This window comes from Gallinula chloropus (assembly GCF_964237585.1).
Source record: "Gallinula chloropus genome assembly, chromosome: 1".
NCBI classification, from domain to species: domain Eukaryota; kingdom Metazoa; phylum Chordata; class Aves; order Gruiformes; family Rallidae; genus Gallinula; species Gallinula chloropus.
In genome coordinates, this window is record NC_140085.1 from 182,096,348 (window position 1) to 182,116,323 (window position 19,976).

General features: G+C 45.8%; 2 protein-coding genes across 3 annotated transcripts in view; both read left to right on the forward strand.

Annotated features, from left to right (window-relative positions):
• Positions 1-2,273: 2,273 nt before the first annotated feature.
• Positions 2,274-14,780, forward strand: SLC25A30 (solute carrier family 25 member 30). 2 transcript variants are annotated; one of them, XM_084272752.1, is made up of 10 exons: positions 2,274-2,329; positions 5,544-5,622; positions 7,026-7,173; positions 7,835-7,929; positions 8,224-8,309; positions 9,664-9,763; positions 10,591-10,711; positions 11,214-11,352; positions 12,336-12,416; positions 13,188-14,780. In XM_084272752.1, exons 2-10 carry the CDS (start codon positions 5,559-5,561, stop codon positions 13,227-13,229), a joined length of 876 nt encoding a protein of 291 aa, XP_084128878.1. In that variant the 5' UTR covers positions 2,274-2,329; positions 5,544-5,558; the 3' UTR covers positions 13,230-14,780. The 2 variants fall into 2 exon arrangements, with proteins under 2 accessions (XP_084128878.1, XP_084128877.1); XM_084272751.1 differs by lacking the exon at positions 2,274-2,329 and adding an exon at positions 2,504-2,659.
• A 1,290-nt stretch (positions 14,781-16,070) lies between these two features.
• Positions 16,071-19,976, forward strand: part of COG3 (component of oligomeric golgi complex 3) — a gene marked incomplete at both ends in the record, with an annotated part of 30,383 nt that continues 26,477 nt past the window's right edge. Inside the window, 3 exons of the mRNA XM_084275063.1 lie at positions 16,071-16,232; positions 18,762-18,911; positions 19,429-19,490. Of these exons, the coding sequence (XP_084131189.1) occupies positions 16,071-16,232; positions 18,762-18,911; positions 19,429-19,490 (374 nt within the window). The remainder of the gene's footprint in view (positions 16,233-18,761; positions 18,912-19,428; positions 19,491-19,976) is intronic.

A 19,976-nucleotide genomic window follows, 5' to 3' on the forward strand; every position in this document is an offset into this window, starting at 1 on the left:
CACTCGGGTAGAATTGTTTGGGAGCCGACCAATGCACAAGGAAACTCAGGAGCAGTAAGGTTAGGTGCCTGGGAACTAATTAATTAAACTTCAGCCCTACACAGTCCAGTAGGAAAGAACTGGCTTTTGGACAAAACTGTTGTAAGACCCTGTAACCAGCGGCACATGGATTGTTCAGAGACATGTGAAAAGATGCTGAGCACCAAAGTCAACTGCTGATATGGCACTGATGTCAGACTCGAGGCAGCTTGCCAGAAACATCTATTGGCTGTCGATAAAAGCATTACATACCTCATCATATGAATCGGGCTAAAAATACAAGAGGTTGTTCAGAGGATCCATCCAAAAGTCACTAGAAGTAACAAAAACCACCCCAAATTTCTCTTTATTCATAAGTACACGGCTGATTACTAACAGGTACTTATGAAATGTGATCAGGTGCACGCTGTAATGTGTGAGCAGGAACTGGTTTGCAGTAGAGGTAATAAAAACTGGCTGCCTGCAGGAGGTGGCTAAACTCCAGGGACAACTTAAGGTCAAACTAGAACTAAAGTCCTTCTTAAAAGGAAACAAATTTGGGAAGTTGGAAAGCAGTGTTAGGGAGTCAGTCCAAATGATCTTTACGGAAAAAGAAAGGAGCCCTTCAAAGTTTACCCCAAATGATATTCCCTCTGCTGATGATTTCCTCTTGGATAGCGTTAGTTACCAGGACCTTCAGGAAGGAGTGTGAACAACATGAGTGCTAATTCTGAGGTGTGAGTTTGTACCTAGCTTCCAAGAGGCCCATCTGCAAAGACAACCCTACAGCACTGCAAGTTGTAAAGAACTATTTTCACTATATGAAGCATTTATGGCACACCCGGACCCTAAAGCTGAATTCCTTATGTTTTATGGACAGATTTATCTAAGGTTATAGCCACCTTCTTAATGAGAGCTGTATGGGCATTGTCCCCTTCCTCCACCAGCTGGTAACATTAAATAGAGTGTCTCAGTTGCCAGCCTTACACTGAGATTAGTAAGGGGGGCAATCCCGCAGGAATTTTTGACCTTTCAGGGGTAAGGCACGCCACCCACTTGCAAGGCAGCAGAGTGACAGCAGCAGCAGGGTTGCACCACAGGGGTAGAGCCAACCAGCACGCCTGGCAGCTCTTCAGTCAGAAGGGGAAAGTGCTGAGTTGCTAGAACAAGCTGCTTTTAGGGGCAGAAAGAGCGGTAATTTCAACTATTTCACAGGGAGTCCTAGGCGCTGAACCAAGGGAACGGATGGCTTCTGGTTCCCTTCCAGCCTCTGCGGGCTGGCAACTGCCTCCGTCACGGCAGCCGAGACCTGCCCTTCTGAACGGCCCTCGTGTTCCTCCTCTGGCCAGGCAGCAGCGTGCTGGCCGCTGCCGGTGCCCTGCACAGCACTGTCATCCTTTAGGAAGGGCACTAGATACAGGTTTACAAAGCAACATAAAGATTACAAAGCGAATGTGTGATTTCAGCGTCGGCAATGCAAAGAAACATAGTTAGAATGGCACAGACCTACATAGTATGAATAAGGGGGGGGGGGGGAGAAATCACCAGTGGAACCGTGTAGTCGCTATAATTCAACAGGGTACTTTAAAGAGCGAAGTAGCTGTTTAACACCACCTCCCCCCCCCCCCCCCCCCCCCCCCCCTTCTGTTCCTCCACAGAGCCGGTGTCCGCGGTTCCCGTGCCGACCTCGGGAGGCTTCGCCCAGCTCTGGGCAGCAGAGGCGGCCGCACAGCCGCGACCGGCCGGATCAAATCACCGCCGTTACGGTTTTAATGACGAGGAGAAGCCCCGAGGGGCGAGTGACCTGTTCACTAACCGAGGAGCGCGGAAATACCCGGCATTCCGGCTCCAGTCCCCCGGGGCGGCATTGCAAACGGAAAATACCAGCCTGCCCCGCGCCCCGACCAGAAGCCTGCCTCGGCCAGCAGCGAAGCTGACAGGACAGGGATGATCATTCCCCCACCCCTCCATCTTGTTACAGAACGCCTCGATATCCCCCTCAAACTGAGCCTCCCCTCACGGCCGCGGCTCCGCGGACACTTTGAATCCACCCCTCCCACAGACACACACACACACACACACACACACCAGTCCCCGTCGGCCCATCTCCTTCCTTAGGCGAGACCGCCCTTCCCCTCCCGCTCTCCCAACCGGGAGGCGAGGCGGGGCTCCGAGGCACCCCAGCGCCCGCCCCGGCTGAGGGGAGCGGGGCAGGGCTTTATAACCGGCGGGCTGCTGGCGGGCCGGCGCTTTAGCCTGGCGGTTGCTCGCGTGTGGGAAGGAGGAGGCCGCGGCTGAGGAGGCTCCCGCGGTGAGTGGGGTGGCGGACGCTGGCTCCTCGCTTCTCGGGGAGGGTGCGGGCGTCGCCTCTCACCTGGCCGGCGAGGCGGCCGAGGCCCCCCAGAGTCCCGCTCCGGCCTTTCCCCTGTCCCGCCGGCCGCGCGTAGGTGTTTCTCTATGAGCTTCTACCTTTGAAGGAGGGCGGCGGGGGGGCGTTCCGAGCCTCCGGAGCCCTTCAGCCCCGGACAGGGACATGCCGCTTCTTTCTCTGCGTTGTTTTTCCTCTCCTGATACTCTTCATCTCACGGCGAAGCCGGCGGGAGGCGTGCCGCTGCCGTTGCCTCCCTTGGCCTCTGAACAGGTGCTGCTGTGCCATTCTCAGCTGCTTAAATACACCCGTAGCTCTGCTCAGGGGGGTTACTGCTCCGGGCAACCCTTTTGGTTTCGGGGAGGGGGCTTTCGGGCTTGTAACGCAGCTGGTATTTCACAAGAGCTTGCCACGGTGGTCGCCAGCTCTCCCCCTGAGGACTCTCTTATTTCTTCCTAATGCTTCACGGCTTGAATACAGAGCCTGAGCTGCGTGTCTGTGGTAATCTACGCAGCTAGAAAACGTTGCTTGGGCAGCTGTCTTGTACGTGTGTGCTTATAGTACACGGGTTTTTTTACTTTTAAAGGGGTACTTTCAAGGAGTAACAGCTCGTTTAGCAAAGGCCTTCTGTAACATTCCAGGGTGAAAACCCATTTTGAGAAGCTGAAGCTACTGTAAGCTGGAGTGTGCAGTGTGTGTAGTACCCTAGCAATATTGACCCACAAATAATTTGATATGTGACTTTTAAAGCCTGTTCTCTAACTGGGAAATAGCTAAGTATGTTTAAGTGGTGCATTCTTTTATGCAGCCTGGGCTTTTGGCTTTATTTCAGTCACAGTACCAGTTAAAAGCAATCAAACTTACTTTGGGCTTTTGCAAAGAGTGTGTGGATGAAGAGTTGTGTTAATTTAACCCAGTGTCCTTCAGGGGTAGTATCACCTCTGTGACTTTGCTCGTCTTTAGAGAACAGCAATGTGTGTTCGATAAGGATGCTTTCTTTGTGGTAAAATTGGAGACCTCCTCCTTTAATAAGGACTAAACTCTGTTTTTAAGTAGTTTGCTAATTAAACTGCTAATTTATCTAAGGAGGTGCTTACTATTTTTTGTCAGCGTAAGGAAGAATTTTTGGGTAAGAAGCAAGAATTCAGAAAATGAGATGGCTGAGGTGAAAGGGCAGAACTGCTTGCCCAAAATTGCCTTGTGGATTTTTCTTTTTAGATAAGTTGTGGAAGGATAAAATGAGAGACACAAGGTAGAAATAAGTGGAAAGACTCAGTTGATTTGGCCTAAATGTCAGGAGAGGAGACTAGCAAGTCTTCCAGAGGTACAAATGTGACAGTGCTATCATCTATGTAAGGCCTTCACGTTGGGGCGTGCCAAAGGAACAGTGTGCTATAAAATTTCTACTTTAGGGTATCCTCTCTCTCTCTATATATATATATATAAAATTTAATATTAATGTATCTGTGCATAAGTTGAAAGCTTTGTTTGGCTGTGCTAGCATACTTCTGCATTGTGTCAGTGCCCCAGAATTGCGTAGAAAAACTGAGTAGCCTTCACTGCCTAGGCAAAGTGGAATACAAATGGGACAAAAGCACAGATACACTTTAATTTTTTCAGTATTAGAGTATTTCTGATCAATGAATATTTGTTTTAAAGGGAATGAGGGGGAATTTAACTGTATCTTCAATTTTATCAAGGTTTTTCAAAGGCACAGATCATATGCATAGCTGATAATGGGGATCTGAGCATGGCTTTGTCTCCTTTAATTAAATAATCTGCTATCAGCCTTGGCAGGACAGGAATTTGAGGAACTTGGAGCTGGAAGTGACCTCCCTCTGGCACAGTGTCAGAACCTATGTGGCTCTGCTGCGTTCACATTGAAAAGCTGGCATGGTCTATGTGGCTCCTGATCTCTGTACTGCAATAATGGGTGTCCTTACTTGCCTTTTCATTGTGGGTATATATTTTTTTTACAACAGTGGTGTTCCTGCAGTGGCTTAGAGAGTAAGATGGATTTCTAGGAGTTTGGTTCTTGAGTATTTGAAACTTGTGTGCTTTGAGCTCCTATGGGTTTTTTTACTGTATTGTCAGAAGACTGAAGACCCAGATACCTCCCTGTGAAATAAAGATGACAAAAGGGTAGGGCTACAGTAGCTATTCAGGCACGGTCACTGTCTGCAATTTCTGTTAACTTCATTTAAACACTGGATTGTTGGCACTTCTAGAGGAAGTGACCAAAGAAGCTTCATCTCTACGAAATGTGGTGATGACACTGGTGTGCCTGTGATATTTAGCAGATGGGCAGTTCCAGTGAGAAGCAAAGTAACAGGGAATGTAAGTGCCAAGGAAAATAGTTTCAAGTACATTTATTCCATGAAATTAATTGGCAAAAAGATAACTGTAGAATCCAGCATTCAGGAAGATATTATAGAAAACAGGGCATGAAAAGTATTTATGTTATGAGAAAGGGGAAAGATAAGCTGTGGAGAGACCTACTTGGTTTTGGGAAGTGCAGTCTTGTATGGGCCAGACTAGTCTGGTTTTGCAGTTCTTATCTCTTTCCTAAGATAACTGGATTACTTCAGCATTCTGCAAAGCATATGCCATAGTTAGCTATGGTTTGGGGTCCCTTTGTCAGACTGACTTGACTTCGAAGTTAGAGCAGCCGTTTTTACTGTGGTAGCAGAAATAGGCCTCAGTGCAGGCAAAATGCTGTATGTGCCTCTCTTTCCTGCCCAAGTGTACCAGCTTAATGGTGATAGGGCAAAAAAACAAAAGGTGGGGGGACAGAAGTGTGGTAATAACTGGCTTAGAGTTCCTCTTGATTGCAGGATTTGGTCAGACTAATTCAGCTCAGTAAGAGTTGTTGAAGGTTATTCCCTGCAGTGCTCCTTAAACTCATGCCTGAGAGACAAACTGCTTTAACCTTTCATGGTGAGGACAGTGGTAGTCCACTGTCATTGATTTGAACCTTGATGCCTTTGTGCAGCGTTTCTGATTTCTGATTGTCAAAGGTATGAAATGTTTTTGCCCTTTGTGTGTTTGGAAGGGCCATCTTAAATGGGCAAGTCACAAAGTTTTACTGAATGCTAGCATGTATCTTTATATAACAGCTGTGCTTGTAGAAGCATTAAATCATTGTCTTATTTCACAGAAAGGAGAATCAATAATGTCGGCGCTGAACTGGAAGCCCTTTATTTATGGAGGTTTAGCGTCAATCACTGCAGAATGTGGTAAGCTTTTCCTTTCATTCTTTACATGGTTTCCTTTCCTCGGTCCCTTTTGGAACAAGCTCAGTTTCATGCTGTCAGGGGCACAGTAGTACTATGTGGTGAACTACAGCATAGGAGTTGCTGCCTTTAATGCTGACTGAAGCAAGTTAGAACTCTGTTACAGGGTCAGGATAGTTTTGTCTGTAAACGTGATATCACGTGAGTCTTGTTTTTATACAAAATTTGCCTTTGGATTCTGTTATTTGGTGTTTGTTGATCTGTTCTGGGACAGTGTCTGTATGCATACACAGCTTTTATTTTGCTAAGGTTAGACAAGCTAACCTCTTAACTTGTAAGGTTTTTCTGAGTAGCTGTGTTGCAGTTTAAAATCCCTTGTCTTGAATGTGAGTGGCTGGTTGATTTAAACACTTAGAGTTCATGTGCAGCATATAATAATTGCTATAGCAAGGCAGTGCACCTGCTTTGAAGGCAAACCTGGAACACCAGCCTACTTTTAAAATCTTATCTGAAATGCACATACATGAAAATAAAGGGAACCTGGTTTTTCATGGTAGCAGACTGCAGGCTGGCACGTGGTTGGCTGCGTGTGAGTTTGTCTGATAAAATAGGTAAAATTGCACTTAAAACTATGATTTTGTTTTCCTTGTACATCCTCTCTTATGAATTCTGTTCAAACTTGAGTTTGAAACCTCTCATCTGGCATTACTGAATGTAACCAATAATGCCAAAAGCTTTGTGAAGAAGATAAGCAATTCATAAATGCCTTGTTTGTCTGGTAAACCTCATTAGAACACAGGTAGCTAATCCTGACTTCTGTTAGTGTCTAGGGAGTAGTGAATTTTGGGGTGGTCCCCTTCCTAAAGATAAGCTCTGGAGGAATATTCTTATCCCTTTCATAGAGGATACGTGGACAGTATGAACTGAACATAGCAGTGAGCTACAGGAAAGCAGTAACAGAAGTGGGGACTGCTGCTTCTGCTTTTTTAGATTCTAGACCAAAATGTGCTTAGCTTGTCCTGTGGAATTTATTTCTTTGCCTTCAGTGAAGTGCTGTTTGAAGATATTGGTAGAATGCACATGCAAACTCTTTACTTGTGCAGAGCCATATTCAGTGTGGTTGTGTACAACCAGGCAAGGCCACTTTGCCTGAAAACACAGCAAAAGTGAAACATAAACATAGGAAGTAGGGGTAGGGCCTCTGCCAAGCTTTTAGAGGAAATGACATGACATAAAATGAACCACTTGTTTAAAATAGTCTTGGGAAATGAGACTTCCCCCTGCCTCAGGAGTATTTTTAATATATTTTAGTATAAAATAAATCCTGCTGTTTCTTATATCGTGTTCTTTGTTGTCTTTGGTTAGCTAAGTACTTGATTAATTTTTCTCTCTGATTTTTCTTTAAGGTACTTTCCCCATAGATCTGACCAAGACACGTCTGCAGGTTCAAGGTCAAGTCAATGATGCCAAATACAAGGAGATCCGCTACCGTGGAATGGTGCACGCACTAGTCAGAATATGCAGAGAGGAAGGACTGAAAGCCTTATACTCTGGGTAAAAATCACTCATTTGCCATAGTGGTTAATGAAGGGTGTATTGTGGTCAGTATAAGCCCATTCTGTGTGAATTCTTGGGTTTCAGATTTACAAAGTATTTTGTTAGCTCGATTAGTCTGAAATCCCAGGCTTAGATTGCTTCAGTCTTTGCACTTTGCAATAGCATTTCATGTTTAAAAAAAGCAATACTTCTAAAAAAATAAAAAAGGTAAGCATAAAATTATTCTCCACAAAGCTGGTACAGCTGTTCCATCTCATGGAAGAAAATGTGAATTAACATTTTTGTGTAAAAGGGCATAGTTTTCTTTAAAATATCAAAGATGCCAGGGGAAAGATGTGATCTGCAGCTTACGTTTCAGGCAAGCTTGGCAGTTATTTTCTAGATCACAAGTTGAGGCATGCTTTAAGAGTAATCCTTCCACAGTTCATTCATGTTCTTGCAGGCTCTATTTAAAAAAAAACCAAAAAACCCCAACCCCAAATAAAAGACACAACCCTGAAACCTTGTTTTGTCTATAGTGAGTTTAGTTTGTTGATGTAAACAAACAAACATGTCTCTGGTAGGTACCTTGTGTTCAGTCTCTCCTGCTTGAAAAAGTATTTGCTAATTAGTCTTTTGCAATTTTGAGTGTAAATATTGTCAATTCCTATTTTTACAGGATTGCACCTGCAATGCTACGGCAAGCTTCCTATGGAACTATAAAAATAGGCACCTACCAGAGCTTAAAAAGAATGTTTGTTGAGCGCCCAGAAGGTGAGTGGGTTTTCTCAGTTTAAGTGAGGACCGTGGCTGTGGCTGCTGTCTGTTTCCATTTGGTATCTTACTGTATTGGTTTGGACAAGTCTACTGGGAAGACAATCCTTGTGCTGACTGCAACAAAGTGAGTCAGCAAGGAAAACTTGTCAGAGCAGTTTTTAAGGCTTCTGTAATTGGCATTCTCACTAGTTACAGGAGGAGTTGGTGTCATCCTGCCCTTATGCATCTTAAACTTGATAAATCTGCAGCTAAACTCTTTTTTTTTTTCTATTTTCTGTGGTTTTGGAATAGATGAAACCCTGATGATAAATGTTCTATGTGGCATTCTTTCGGGAGTAATCTCATCGTCTATTGCCAACCCTACAGATGTCTTGAAGGTAATCATGTTATGTAGAGTTTGTCCTTAGGGGTTTTTTTGTCCTCTCCTTGAGAAAATGCTGAATCTCCTGGTGAATATAGGATTTGTTGTTTTGTAACCCTGTTTATTCTCGCTTATTAACTTTTAAAAATCAGTAACATCCTGAATTCTTGAAACCTCCTTCTGGTCTATACAAATTATTTGGAAGTATGCACTGGGAAACTGATGGTTGGAGAGATGATTGGATCCATGGAACTTTTTTTCTTGGGGGTGGGGGGGGAGGGGGCTGTGTGTGTGTGTAAGGAATAATTTAAGATGCCACTTTTTAATGCTGAGGTATTTGTGTGGAAGCCACACTGCATATTTCACCTGTACTTCTTGGTAGTACTGTTGCACTAGGATGCTTCTTGAGCTCAAGAAGGTGCAAATTCAGATGTAAGTTTCAGTGAGTGCTACTTGAACTGTATGATTCTTTGATCCTGTAGAGAGGCTTTGCAATCCATTGTCTCATGTCAATTGTGTTCCAGCATCGGTCATTTAAAGTGATCACTACTTTAAGAATCTGCTAGCTAGATAGTCAGTCACTGCTTTTCCAGTTACTCCAAAGGGCTGCTAATATTTAACTTGTAAAACTGTGGCATGTGGCTTACATGAAAAATGAAAGAAAACTTTCTGTTCTTCCAAAGCTACTAAACCCTTAATCCATCACAGGGCTAGTGGGGTTGTTATGCAGAGGCATTTCAAACATGAGCTTCTGTTTCAAGTGTGGCTTGGGAACGTGCTTTAGTGGTTGGACTTTGCAGTTAATGGTTGGACTTGATCGTCTTAAAAGCCTTTTCCAACCAAAATGATCCTATGATTCTATTGATTATTTCCCAAAATGCTGTACATGTACCAGCTTGCTTGTCACCAATCTTGTATTCGGTGGTTACCATGGCAGGTTCCCAGGGACGTTCTTAGAAATCCACAGGGTGGAAAACCATGGTTCTTGCTAGCTGAAACCTTAATCTTTTTAACCTTTCATTTTAATGTGTTCCTGTGAGAAAGCTGTAAAGGACATCCTGCAGAACCCATCTGTCGGTTGGTCTAAATGGAGTGGTGTACGAGTGCAGAAATAGAAGTGACTTAATGCAGTCAAGAACTACACCCCATACTCATTCAAAATTAGCAGCTGCATTTGGATAGTTAAGGCTCATCAAAAGATGGCATCGTGGTTATGATAATGTCAGCTATCAGTTTCTGTTCAAAGGGAAACTGACTTTGCTGCTTGAAAGATTGTAAATTGAAAGTATTTGTGAAAGTGTGTTAAACTATTATGTGGTTGCATCTTTGGAAGTGTTTATCTTCTGATTTTTTCTTCAAATGAATCTCAGATCAGGATGCAAGCCCAAGGTAGTGTGATTCAAGGAGGAATGATGGGCAACTTCATACAGATCTACCAAAAGGAAGGCACTAAAGGATTATGGAAGGCAAGTTTTTTTTTTAACTATATCCTACACTTTGAGTACACTTTCTTACTCAGATTAATTTCATGTGCTTCTATGGTATTCTCAGCCAAAACATGAAGTCAGCTAATGTGTAGCTTGTTGTGACTACTTCACTGCTGGTGTCTGTGCAGTTTGATAATGGGTTACTGCCAGTCTTGTGTCCTAAGATTAGCCACTTCTTGAAAAAGGGGAAGCAAAGGGAGGCTTAAATTAGGGTGACAGGCTCTAGAACTAGTTAGGTACCCCTTTGTAAGACACCTCTCAGTTCGTATGCTCTTCTCTTTTTAAACATATACTAAAGAATGTTTAGAAGTAAAGGTACTAATGAACATCCCCACTAGCTCAGGCATTCTTGCACTCAGTCTTCCAGGTCATCTTCTACAGCAATTATAGTTGGTGGCTGTACAAAACTGAAAATCAACAAGGGGCAATTGTTCTGAAACAGCTGGAAAATAAAAATACTAGTGTGCTTTCCTCTGAAGCTTCTTGATCTCCATTCATCTTCCTTTTTCCCTTTTTCAGTTAACAGTGAGGGGAGCCAGTATCACCTGGTTGTGATACTTAGGTGATGTTAGAATTCAGTTGTTAAGCAGAGAAGGAATAGCATAAAGGAACTGAAACTTCTGTTCATTGGGAAAAAGTGATTTTACCTATTCATTTGAATTTGCAGGCTAGTGCTAATTAATCATTTGAATTCACAATGTTCTTTATGCATTCATGGTGTATTGCTTTGCATTATAAAAGCTAGGTTTTTCTGATAGTGCACAAAGTGCACTTTCAAACTTCAAATATATACTTTATTTTGTCAGGGAGTATCACTGACTGCACAGAGAGCTGCTATTGTTGTTGGTGTGGAACTGCCAGTGTATGACCTTACCAAGAAGCACATAATTATGTCTGGATTTATGGGAGACACAGTATATACTCATTTCCTGTAAGTGTGTGTAACTAACAGTTTGCACAGCTTGTCATTGGTTAGTTCTCATTATAGGTGGTGAATCTTTTGATTTTTTTGTCATCACTCTAGATCTAAGTACACTTGTGATGTGTTTACACTTTCTAATGCAATAGCATCTCAAGCAGTAGCACGTAGCATGGAAGCTAATTTTATTTAGGATTTGGATTTAGCATTCTTTTGAAGATAGAATTGTATTGAGGATGGTCTGAATTATTCAGCTTTGCAAACTTGAAGTTAGAGGAAAGTTCCAATCAAATATTTGCTATTCTGATGTGCAAATGTCTGTTCAAGTATAGAGAAGCTGTATATAAGGGCTGTATAGCAAATCTTCAAAACTAAGTTTTCACATCCATTAGTTGATTTAATTTTAACTTAAAGCATTAAGCACTCATCATTGCTGCAGGTTTTCTGGGGAGGGAGAATTCTTGTGCCTCCTAAAGGGAGCAGGTCAAATTCCATTGACCCTTTCTTTTATCAGCTCCAGCTTTACTTGTGGGTTAGCTGGAGCCCTTGCGTCCAACCCAATTGATGTTGTGCGAACACGCATGATGAACCAGAGGGGTCAACAACATGGAGGGCATTCAAACTACAAGGGCACTTTGGATTGCTTGCTGCAGGTAAGTAGCTCACATATCAACATGAGTAGAGACCAATGTCATCAGGCAATGCTTTTTGGTGTAGAAGTTGAAATGTTGAGTTTCCCTAGATAGAAATTAATCCAAGTAACTTAGATAGGCATTTTGCCCTTATGCTCTCAAGGGCTGTACATCCAATAATGAACTTGGTGTGAAAATTATCTATTGTCTTGATAGAAGGGCAGGAAGGACGTTGGTATGTACTTAGTGCAGGCACTTACTTCCTTTTAGGACTTGGATGAGTAGACTAAATCTCTGAGCAGCACTGTCTCTAACTTGGTATAAAGTTAGGATATTGATTGGAAATTGTTATTTCATAGGTCAGTTCTTGAAGAGCAGTATCTGGGTCAGGTGGCTTTGTTTCCTGCATAGTGGGAAGCCAAGTACAGCCAAAGGCACTGTCAGTCTCCGACTTTGGTTATTTTGTCTTAGTTTCTTCAATCCCTAAATTGTGTGTGAGTTTTGAGTGTGATGCTCTCCTACATGGAGAAGAGTGGACAGGAAACTGTTGGTGCCCAAACTGTTGACTGAGCAGTTGAGCCTGTGTAACAGTGGAATTTTGTGTGGTCTGTAAACCGAACTGAAATGTTTCAAGGATGTGCCTGATGTGAGCAGCATGTTCACATGCAGCAGGTTTTAAGAGGGTGCCAAATACATGGAAACCTGCAGCGCTCTGTGAGGTTGTGGAAAAATAAGCCCAGGAATGCAAGATGGATGAATCTAGGTTAAGGACTAAATGACATAGACTGCATCTTTACCTTCCAGGTAGTGCTGCAGGTATTACTGCTCCTGACTTTACCCAGTGAAAAGTTCCCTTGTCCCATGATACAACATATTTAAATCAAGGTCACAGCACTAACCCAGCCCCTCTGGTGGCATAGAATCTTACTAGCTGAGATGCTATCTAGGTTTCTTACTAATGAAGAATTGCCTAAGCATGTTCTTGCTGTGCTTTTTCTCCCCAGACATGGAAGAACGAAGGCTTTTTCGCCCTATATAAAGGGTTTTGGCCAAACTGGTTAAGACTTGGTCCTTGGAATATCATCGTATCCTTTTTCAATGGTGTGCAAAACAATTAATGTAGCTGTGCCACAGCAAGTATGAACACAGAGCTTCAGAGTGCTCTGTGTGGGAAGTACAAATACTCCTTTGTAAATGGAATGCTGTAGTTGACTGTTTCCTTAGTCAGCTGCTGCCAGTCAGATTGAACTTGTGCTTCATGCAGATTGAGTATCAGAATGGGATCTTGCAAAATGGTTTTGCCATTCCTCCAGTTTCGTACCTGTCCATTTCTTTACTTTGGAGCCTGGTTTTAAATAGAATTGTCCAGATGAGTTAGAATTGGGGGCTATTTCTAGAAGTAGGGAAACTGTTGGCCATAAAATCTTTTTGTATTTATCTTAATCTCACACAGCTTGGTTTGTGTTTCAGGAGCCAGCTGATTGGAACAGTGAGAAGTGGGCTGGCAGTAGTGGTTTTTACCATGAGCAAACCTACTTTAGCTTGTCAAAGCATTGAGTAAAGTCACTAAGGGCTTTCATAGTACTCTCCTGCCTCCTCAGTCCTGTGGTTAAGAGCCTGAGGAACAGGGATGGGAGAGCAGTTGGCATTACCAGCCGTAAAGCTTTTGATGTACAGCAATGGCCTGAAGCAAGTCTTCTTGTTCTGCATTCACAAAAATGGTCAACCAGCACTGTTAGATAGGAGGGAACTAAGGGCAGAGCAGAGGTTCATGCAGATGCTGCTGTCTCTCAGTAGTGAAATGACAGTTTTGCCCAAGTGAACAGGAGACAGTTTTCCTTAATTGGCTTTTCCAGTTCTTTCTGACCTACGAACAGCTGAAGAAATTAGACTTCTGACATGCTCAACTGGATGCTTGATTCTGTTGTACTGTTTGAGCTTAGAGCAACTTGTAAGTTGTCCTGAGTATCTGCTCTTTCCTGTCTGAGATGCTGGCCAAAGGAAGAGGTCGCTACGAGACTGCGGTGAATGTGAACAACCTGGAAGTGATTCCAAGACAACCTGGCTCCTGTAACAGTGGCTTGCTCACGTGAGCAAGTGGATGATGTGCACTATTTTCTAGACTGAACCAACTGTGTTGGAATACCTTCTGTCAACTGTTTAAGTGTTCTTGGATGTGAAGATCTGTAATGTGACTTTATGCCGTGGAGACTCCGATGCAATGTTTTGTAGGTGTGAGAGGGAAACAACAGCCTTTCTCTGAAGGAAGATGGGGAGTACCAAGGAGCTGGGCTTTACCTTTACCCACTTGCTGAAGCATATACAAATTGACTGCAGTAGTTCATGGTCCCCAATTAACACAGAGCATCACAAGACATCTTTGCAGGCCTTGGGTTCAGCAGAATACCTGCTGCAGTACAAAATCTGCTTCTGGGTTTAGGTATTTCCTGTGTTGGAAGCCCGTGGATGTCTGCATAATTTGCTGGGAATAATCCAGCTTCACTTGCTGAGTGTGCTTGCTACAGCTGTCAGTTTTTGCATAGCTTGAGGGAAGTTGTGGCAGTGTGGGTTTTTCTTGATGCATCATTCTTGGTTTTCAGCACCAAGTGTTTCTTCAACATATTCATATGTAAATGACAAGTAGGAATGGAGCTCAGACAAGTCCATGCTGGTCTGCCTGTCTCAGAGAATCCTTTCATGCTGCTTCCCTTGTTGGGAAGAGCTGGGTGTAATAGCTATCAGCTGCTCTGAAAGACACAAGCTTTATGCTGAGCAGCTCTGGCTCAGATGTGTAGGTGCCTGTGTAAAGAGAACCGAAGCCCTCTAAAGGTAAATGTACTCTACAGGCTGCTCTCCTCTTCAAAGTTACCCAGACCCCCACCAAGCACTCTGGTATGGCAAACAGGCCCCAGCTGCTGGTACACCCCAGGAAACTCTTTCTGTAGAAAACAACCTCAGCTTCCTTTAAAACATTACCTGTTGGGTTAAATTGATGTCACAACTTCAGGGCCCTGAACTAAACAGTTCCATCAGGGCTCCTGCTGGGAAGTAAGGGCAGCCTTTGCAAGGAGAGGTGGGAGGTGCAGGTTGTACAGCAGTGCCGTTGTGCTCACGGAGGGTAGCAAAGCAGGACACACAGCTCTGGATTGTCGTGGCATTGTGTTCATCTCTTCAGTGTTTTTTGGTTAATCCTACATTCCACTTAAAGAAATTTCTGTAGTCGCTTACAGTTGCTCACTTTGGATCCACGGATGGGTTTGTAAATGCACAAGGCACTTTCTTTCTTGAAGTACAACGTTTTTCAGTGTACATGGGTGTGCTCATGTGCAGTGGTTTTCCTTGCGGCTGTTTCTACGCTTGAATAGACATTTTTGTAAATATTTTTTGTACACAATGTAAACTAAGCATATGTTTTACATGAAGCTTATTAAAAAGTTTTGGAATCATCATGCAGTGGGTCTGAACTGCTTTCGGTTTCTGAGTTTTGAAAGGGGGGAGGTGGGTGGGATTTGAGATACCTGAAGGTGATCAGCACAGGGAAGCCGTTGGTGGCATCGGCTGGTTTGTCAATGGTTTTCTTAGCCAAGGCAGGCTGAAGCTGCTGCAGTTCAAAGCTTATGTTCCCCTAACTTACTGCCCAAACAGCATGTGCTAACCAGGGTGTTTTCACTGCTCCTTGGTGTATCTTGAGCTGGGTGACCATTTCCCACTCTGATCCGTGCTGGACCAAGCAGTTTTCATAGTAACCAGCCCAGTTTTGGGTAGCAGCAAAATATGTTCATTGCTCAAGTCTCTGAGGAGGCTGAGATGCTACCACACTTGCGACCAGAGTGGGTTTCTGGGGTCTGGGGGTGTTTGGAGGGGTGGGGGTGGGAGTGCACTACACTGTAGTCTGTGGGGAGGCTGTTTGGGGTGGAGAGGGGGGGCAGGATGGACTGAGATGGGCTGCTCAGGATGGAAGGCAGTGAGAGCTGGGGGGTCTCGGCTGAGGTGGGGGGAGGGCTGCAGGGAGGGCCTCGAGCTGTATCCCAGCTCTTCACCTGGGCCCTGCCTCCGGCTTTACCGGGCTGTGTGCTGAGGGAAGGGTGGAGCTGGCAGAGCCCGGCAGCGATCGGGGGGGCACCGGGGGGCACCCCCCCAGCGCAGACAGAGCTGAGGCGCAGGGGGCGGCGCAGCTTCCGTCACCTCGCCCCGGCAGCTGGGGGCGTGATGTCATCGGCCGCTCCCGTGCCTCATTCGTCGTTCTTGCCGGGTCGAGCCAGCCCAAAAGCTCCGCGGCAAAAGCGGGTCCCGGTTACCCCCCCCCCCCCCCAGCGCTCCGGTGCGGCTGAACTCGGGGCGGAGACCCGCTGCCCGGGCTGAGGTGCCGCCGCCGCCCATCAGGAAAGCAGGCTGCGGGCGGTGGAGAGGGCGAGGCAGGTGCCAGCCCCGTGCCGGTGTCCCGCGGGGCCCGGGGCGACCCGGGATCGCGCACGGTGAGCGAGCCCGGCGGCGCCGTAGCCGCCGGTGCTCCTCCCCTCCGTTAGAGGGCGCCGCCCCGGCTAGCCGCGTCTCGCTCGTCTTTCCTCCTTCCGCCCCTCGCTGACGCACTTCTCCCTCCACCAATGACACCGCTGCTGTGCGACGTGGAGCGGAGCGCGCTGTGCCTCCCCCCGGAAGCGCCGCCACGCTCTCAAGCGTTCCGCCCCGTTCCGCTGCCCGGCCCGGCCGCTGCCCCTGCCCCTACCGCTGCCGCCGGCATGGCGGAGCCGCCGCCCCCGGAGCCGGCGGGCAGGGAGCTGTGGGACCGCCTGAGCCTGTGGGACCGCCGCCCGCAGCCCTCCGCGCCGCTCAGCGACCGCCAGACGGACTCGGTGCTGGAGCTGAAGGCGGCGGCCGAGAACCTGCCGGTGCCGCCCGAGGTGAGGCGGCAGCGCTGCCCGGGCCGGAGGGAAGGGCGGGCTTCCCGCGGCGCCACGTCGCCGGGGGGGTGGCGGCCCGGCCCGGCCCGGCTGGCTGGGGCCTGCGGGGCCGCCGCTCTGCCCCGGGTTTTACCGGGGCTCGGCAGCGTTTTGCGTGCCGGCGGGGCCACGAGCGCTCCCTCCGCTGCGCCCACGGCCGCTGCCCCGGCCCGGAGCCCTCTTTCTCCTCCCTCTGGCCTTCCCTCCGCCTTCCCTCGCAGTCTGACGCCGCGGTGCTGCCCACCCGGCCCGGCTTGCGGGCGGCGGTGGCAGCTCCTCTCTGAAAACCGCGGGGCTTTCTCGGGCTGCCCTTGCTGATTCCCTCGGTCCACCCGAGTTTGCCCTCTGAAAATTGAGAGGTTCAGCCGCGGGGTTACCGGGCTTTTGAGCGTTCCCAGCTCTGAGCTCAGCTCTGAGCTGTGTAAAGCCGGGAACAGCTTTCCAGTACCTGGAGGGCCCTGTAGGAAAGCTGGGGAGGGGCTGTTTGTCAGGGTGTGTAGAGATAGGACAAGGGGTTATGGGTTTATACTGAAAGAGGGGAGATCTAGATCACATATAAGGAAGGAATTATTCCCTGTGAGTGCAATGAGGCCCTGGCTCACAGGCTGCCCAGAGAAGCTGTGACTCCCTGGCAGTGTTCAAGGCCAGGTTGGATGGGGCTTTGGGCAGCCTGGTCTAGCGGATGGTGTCCCTGCTCATGGCAGGGGGTTTGGAACTAGATGATCTTTGAGGTCCCTTCCAACCCACACCAGGGTTGGAAAGTGGTTAACTTGATCCTGATCAGTTCATAGTTGGTGGCAGCAATGTTATTTCCTGGTACAGCTTGTAGATGATTCAATGAGCTGTGTAAAGCTAGGAACAGTGGTAAAGAGCCTAATAATGTACCTTTAATGTGGAAGATGAGGTCTCCTGCCTGGTTCTAAAATACCAAACTCTGACAAAATGATTACTTATAAATGCTTCCTTGTCTAGAAAGGGAAGAGGAACAAAATGTTTGTGTTCCTTAACTGCACCTTTCATGAGAGGCTTTTTGTTTGAACAGGATCATAGCACAAGATACACTGCCATAAAAGCAATAAAGTTGCCTCTTGGCAAGTGTCTGAAAATTCAGAATAAAAAGTGGAGGGAGCAAAGCAATTCCTTTCTGAAATGCACCTGCTTAATTTCATGCTTCCTGGTTTCTTTTCTTTGTGTAAACTGTATGTAAAGTAAATACAGGCAGGCATCCAAAGTGATTGTAGACGGATGTGCAGCTATCAGAGAATGTTCTTAAGGATCTGAACCAGCTTTGCAACAAGGCACGAACTGTATTCGCCAGCTGGGGCAATGGGGATGCCGAGACACCAAGGGCTTCAGCCAGCCTGGGCCCCTGCTGAAGTGAATTGGGACAGTGGTGCCTTGGCTGTCCTGAAAAAGCAGTCTCTGATCGACCCATCTTTTCCTCAGTAGGGATCACAAGAGACACCCTGGCTCCCCAGCTACTGTCCTGCCTGGTGTGGGTGGTGGGGGGCAGAGATCCATGGGAGCTCAACAAAAAAAGGTCACTCTGTGTGTTCTCAGATACCCCAAATCCCAATAGTAATCCTGGAGTAATATTGCCAGGCAATGGATGTTTTACTGAGTGAGTAATTTTCTAGGGGGTTACCAGTTTGGTTTCAAGTCGTGTTTTCTGGTTTTATGTGACTGACGCTCTCAGCCATAGGAAACATACTGAACCTGTCAAGTGAGTTAAAAAGGGTATTAGGCTAAGGAAGACTATATAACAATATTTGTTTTCTTGAATTAATTTCTTCCATATGAGCAAATTATTAGTCTCCAATCATACTTAAATACAATTTCTCTAAAGTTACTTTTTCCCATATTTTTCTTGCTTAAGAGATTATTGTGGCCAGTAATTCCCAGAGCTATTCCTTGTCTTCTAAAAATAGCCTTTCTTTTTAGCCTGGCTTCTTCATTAAAAAGCATTTGAAAGAATATAAAACCCTATTTTCTGAATAAATTCTGGTAGTGTGAAGTCTGAGTGTCAAAAAAAAAATATTGACAGTTCCTGTGCAGTGGTGTTGCCATGTAGTGTAGACAGTAGGGGCATTTATTTCTGCTTCTGCATGTGTTTGGAATTTTTATGTTCTTGGATAACTTTTCTAGTGTATTTTTCTGGATATAGAACCAATTAAATCAGAAATTAAAGTATGGCTCGTTAGTGAGACATCTGTGTGTTCAGTTTCCGTTCATAGACAGGTGTGTACTTGTATAAATGGTGTAAATTGTTTTCTGACTTGTAAAAAAATATAAATTAGGTGTTTCTGAATACACAGATGTGGTGGTAGTGGGTGTGTTACGATACTGATGGATAAAACGTCCATTGCATTTGTTTCTTCAAAACCAGATACCTGTGATTTTCCCAAGTTGCTGCTTTGGATTGTGGTGTTGCCGTTTAGCTGAGTCTGTGTAAGGTGCCTAACTTAATGTTGTGTGGGGTTTTGTGAGCAGCTTCCAATTGAGGACCTGTGCAGCCTCACGACGTCCCAGGCACTGACTGCGGCTCTGACGGCGGCGGTGCCGGAATCCACAGAGGACGTCCTCTTGAAAGGCTTCGCCGTGCTGGGGATGGAGGATGAGAGAATTGAAACAGCACAGCAGGTGAGTGGTGCTGAATAACCACCGAGTTTTGGTAATCCTCAGAGAATTCTGTGAGTTTCTGTGTCTCCTGCGTGGCTTTTAGTGGGTTGTTGGAGAGTTTTTGGGACGTTTTCAAGATGCATGAAGAAACTTGTGGGGGAACAATCATTGAAGTCGTAGCTCTTAAGTGACAGCTACTTTTGGAGAGGAGTCTTATGTGAGAGTAAGGTTTGTTGCTCATAATGTAGAAGAATGGGACACCCCCCTTCTAATGTGGCAGCCTTGTTCTTCTACAAACAGAAACAGATTAAATTCAGTCTTTTCCAATTTAATTTAGTAGGGGAATAGAACAGAATATTTCATTGTGAAGGGACATGCAATGAGGAGTCATCATTTGTTTCAGTAGTTAATTATTAAGTTCTAAAACATCTGTTTTTAACAAAAGCTTATCTTAATTTCATAAATGTGATTTAAAAAAAAATATTTGATTTGACTACATGTGATATCTGTGTTGTTCACACCATAAAATCTTTTCTAGTTCTTCTCCTGGTTTGCTCAGGTACAAACACAGATGGATCGAGACGAAGGTGCCAAGTACAGGTACGTGTTCTTCCTCAGTTCCTTTCACTGTAAAGCACTTTAAATCTCCAAGGACTTTATCTTGTATCAGCTGGTGGGGAGTGGGGGAATGTGTTGGAACAGCTGCAGGTTTCCAAGGCGGTGTGCCCTGATCCCATCCTGAAGGCACTTGTGGCATGAGTAGCTAAAAGGGACACAGATTTAATTCTGAACCATGTAGTGTGTTAAGAGAGATTGAAAGTAGGTTTGGCTTGTGGAGAGGGCAGCGGAAAAAGGCAGCCTTAGAGCTTCCACATGCCTTTTGCACTGCTGAAATGGCATCCTCTGAGGGGGAGACTCTGTGAGCAAGAGTGGCAGCGAGTCGTTTCTGTTATCACCGTTGTGTTCACCAGTGGCTGTGGTGGTGGCTTTGTATCTACATTCCCTGCGTTTCTTGGCACTTTGCTCAGCTCTGATTTAGAGACGTGACATTCTCATCTGGTTTTGTCTGACTTCTCCATCAGGCTC